At 57.4% G+C, this 3033-nt stretch overlaps 1 protein-coding gene across 1 annotated transcript; it reads right to left on the bottom strand.

Annotated features, from left to right (window-relative positions):
* Positions 1–415: 415 nt before the first annotated feature.
* LOC122120817 (vegetative cell wall protein gp1-like) lies at positions 416–2413 on the bottom strand. The gene is made up of 2 exons (XM_042695037.1): positions 2317–2413; positions 416–1542 (listed from the first exon to the last, which is right to left on the bottom strand). The coding sequence occupies exons 1-2, from the start codon at positions 2411–2413 to the stop codon at positions 416–418; spliced, it is 1224 nt and encodes a 407-aa protein (XP_042550971.1).
* Positions 2414–3033: the final 620 nt, after the last annotated feature.

Genomic DNA, 3033 nt, shown 5'->3' with positions numbered 1-3033 from the left:
GTTTTAAAAGTTATTCTATTACATTTTTTAGACTCTATTACCACTTTCAAGTAGTTATGCAAAAGGGTTTCAATTTAGCATATTGTAACACCCAAATCTGAGACCCCCCAAAGACACAGAGTAGTTAAGTCCATTGCAAAAGCAAAGAGCCTTTTACTAGCAAGCTTGAGCCCAGACCAACGCCAGCATGGATGCAGCCAAAGGCGAAGACCCCGAGCTCAGTTCACACAGGATTTTTTATAATGGGGTACAAACAAGTAAAGGGGGTTTCCAGTTTGGCAAATACAGGATTGGTTGACATTTACAAAACAAATAATGCTCTCTTCCCATTGGTGGCTCCTAGTCTGCCTGACCGCAAAGTTAACTATTGGGAACATCTGGTCCTTTCCCGACTTTCCAGCTGCCCTCTGATTGGCTAGTTCCAGCGGTGTTTTTCTGGCAGGAGGGCAGGCAGGTGGACATGCTGGTGGTTGCAGTGACTGAGCACACGCAGGGCAACCGGCTCTGTGTTGTTTCTGCTCTGCCGAAGGGGAGAAGCTGAGTGAAGCCCCGCAGTCGTCTCCGAGTGCGAGGTTGAATGGAAGCCTGTGCAGAGCTGCAGGCGCTGCTGGTGGCCCAGGCGGCCCCGGCGGCCCCGGGGTCGGAGGTGGATGGTGGCCGGCCTTCTCCCTGCGCCCTCGGTGCGTGCGCGCAGTCTGGGCGCGGGCTGTGGCGGTTCCCTCTGTGTGAGGTGGGGACGTGGGGAAGTCGGGCCCCGCCCTCGGCGCGGTGGGCTGCGGGCGGGGGCGCGAGCGCGGGGAGGGAGGGCGGGGCCGGCGGTTGGCGGGAGTTCGCCGGGGAGCGCGCGGTGCTCTGCGCGGGTGCAGACGGAGGCTGCGGCCGAGGAAGGGGAGGTGAGAACCGCGGCGCTGCCCGACCCGCAGAGTGGAGCGGCAGGACCGGCGGGGAGCAGCGATTCGCCGGCCTCCCGGCGCGCTGAGCCGCGAGTTGGCAATTCACTGCGCGTGGAGTCGTTAGGCTCAGCATGCCGGGAGCCCCGCCTCCGCCTCCGCAGCCGCCGCCGCTGTCCGGAGACCCTGAGGCGCCGCGCGGGGTCGCTGACCTCGGGCCAGCGGGGAGGGGAGACGGCTGCCGGGGCCGGCGAGGAGGGGCCGGGGCCGGGGTTGGGCGCTGAGGGCTCCGGGGTGCGAGGGGCGGGGACCGGCGTGGGCCGGTCGGGATGGCGGGCTGGAGGCTCCAGGCGGAATGGAGGGACTGGAGCGGGGCAGGGTCTGGGGAGCGGCGGGAGGGGGCCTGGTCCGGGGTGGGCGTGGACCCGGCGGGCGCGCCCCGCAGGACGAGGCCGCCGCGCTAGCGTTCCCGGAGCCCGAGCAGAAGCGCGGCCTGGTGACCCTGGGGCGGCTTTGAGGGCTGAGAAACATAACGACTCTGGTCCGAGGCCGAGCCCTGGCAGGAGCGCGCTAGGAGGCGGGTGCACAAGGCTGGCTGACCACACAGGGGGCTCTGCCGCCAGGGCCTCCCCTCCCACTGATCCTGTCGCCCCTGGAAGTTGGTCAGGAGGGTCAGGAGCCTTTGGTTTCAGGAGCAGCCCTGGCTTATTGCCAAAGGGCCTTCCTGCAGCAGGGCCAGCCCAGGACCCTGGACAGCTCCCCAGGCCTAAGCTTGCACAGGCCTCCCACCTCTGCTAGGGACTCTTGGATCTCACTGTCAGGGGTAGGATGTCCCAGAACCCTAGAGAGGGGGTTGTGGCCCAGAGGCAAAGGCTCCTGCCTGTGACTTGAGGTTAGGGACAGTGGGAAAATTTGAGCATTGAAAGAAGATAGCTAGAAAACAAGAGTAACCGAGTCTGCAGTCTCTGAGAGCAATTTAGGGACCTGAGGGCCTGGTCCAGTTCTCTGCACCTGGAGATTGCAAAGGCTGCCAGAAGCTATTGAGGCCTTCTCTGCTCCAGGTTTGCATGGTTCCAAGGTTGTTTCAAGGATTTTTGTCGCATCATTTGTAGAACCGGGGAGCCTGCTAAGTTAGCAGGTCAGATCTTCAGTACACTTAATTTTAACCCTCAGTAATCTCTGTCCTATGTATTGAAGTGTAGATTGAACAGATCGTGTGGCCTGCTGCCTTTCCCATTACACATGTCCTCAGTTTCTGGTGTGCTTGTTGTTAATTAGGTGAACTGGTAGTCTGTGAAAGAATAAGGATGAGGACTCCAGGTGGGGCTGGGGCTGGGGCTGGACTTGTGGGGAAAGGTAGGAACCAGACTCGTGGGTGGTGTGAGCCAGGGCTAGGCTCAGGCCGCAGTCTGGGGAAACTCAGGACCTGCTACTGGCTGCAGTGCTGGATGGCATGTGTCCAGTACAGCCATGCTGAGCACATCCCATTTTTCTTGTTCAAAGGCACCAGGGCCTTTGCACATTCTGTATTTGCACGTGAGTTGCTTTCTCTTATTTCCATTACTTTAGTCTGCTGAATTGTGGGTTTGCAAAGTTTCTCTGACCATTCCATCTAAAACAGCTACTAGAAGTCAGGTGTCTGTGGCTCATGCCTCCAATCCTAGCTACTTGAGAGGCCAAAATCTGAGGATCTCAGTTCAAAAGTATCCTGAGGAAGAAAGTCCTTGAGGTTCTTACCTCCAATTAGCCAGAAAAAAGCTGAAGTGGAAGTGTGTCTCATATGGTAGAACAGCAGCCTGGAGTAGACTGAAGCTCAGCAACCACATTTGAGTGTCCCCAACCACCAAGCAGATGGCTTGTCTTAGCAGACATCCTGTTGAAATTGGAAAAGGTTGGAAATTGTTGAACCTGGCTGCCTTTTTTTTTTTTTTTTGTAAAAATACCATATAGAGGGGTTAGAATTACATGGGCAAGGTAATGAGTACATTTCTTATCAAGCATTGTAGCCTCCTCCTTTGTTTCCCCTTCCCATCCCTTCCCATTCTCCCTGCACCCCCCCCACCCAATCCTCCCCCTCCCCTACTAAAATTGTAAAGTTCATTTTTGACATGACGACTTGTACATCTCATTGTTGCAATGGGTC

The sequence above is a fragment of the Dipodomys spectabilis genome, unplaced genomic scaffold (genome assembly GCF_019054845.1).
Source record: "Dipodomys spectabilis isolate Male_0828 unplaced genomic scaffold, ASM1905484v1 ptg000178l, whole genome shotgun sequence".
Classification (NCBI taxonomy): Eukaryota; Metazoa; Chordata; class Mammalia; order Rodentia; family Heteromyidae; genus Dipodomys; species Dipodomys spectabilis.
This window is presented reverse-complemented; position numbering and strand designations above follow the sequence as displayed.

Coding starts and splice junctions, on each gene's coding strand:
- LOC122120817 (XM_042695037.1), bottom strand. CDS start 2,413: ATGTGCAAAGGCCCTGGTGCCTTTGAACAAGAAAAATGGGATGTGCTC. Junction 1,543..2,316: donor AGCACTGCAGCCAGTAGCAG/GTCCTGAGTTTC, acceptor ACCAACTTCCAG/GGGCGACAGGATCAGTGGGA.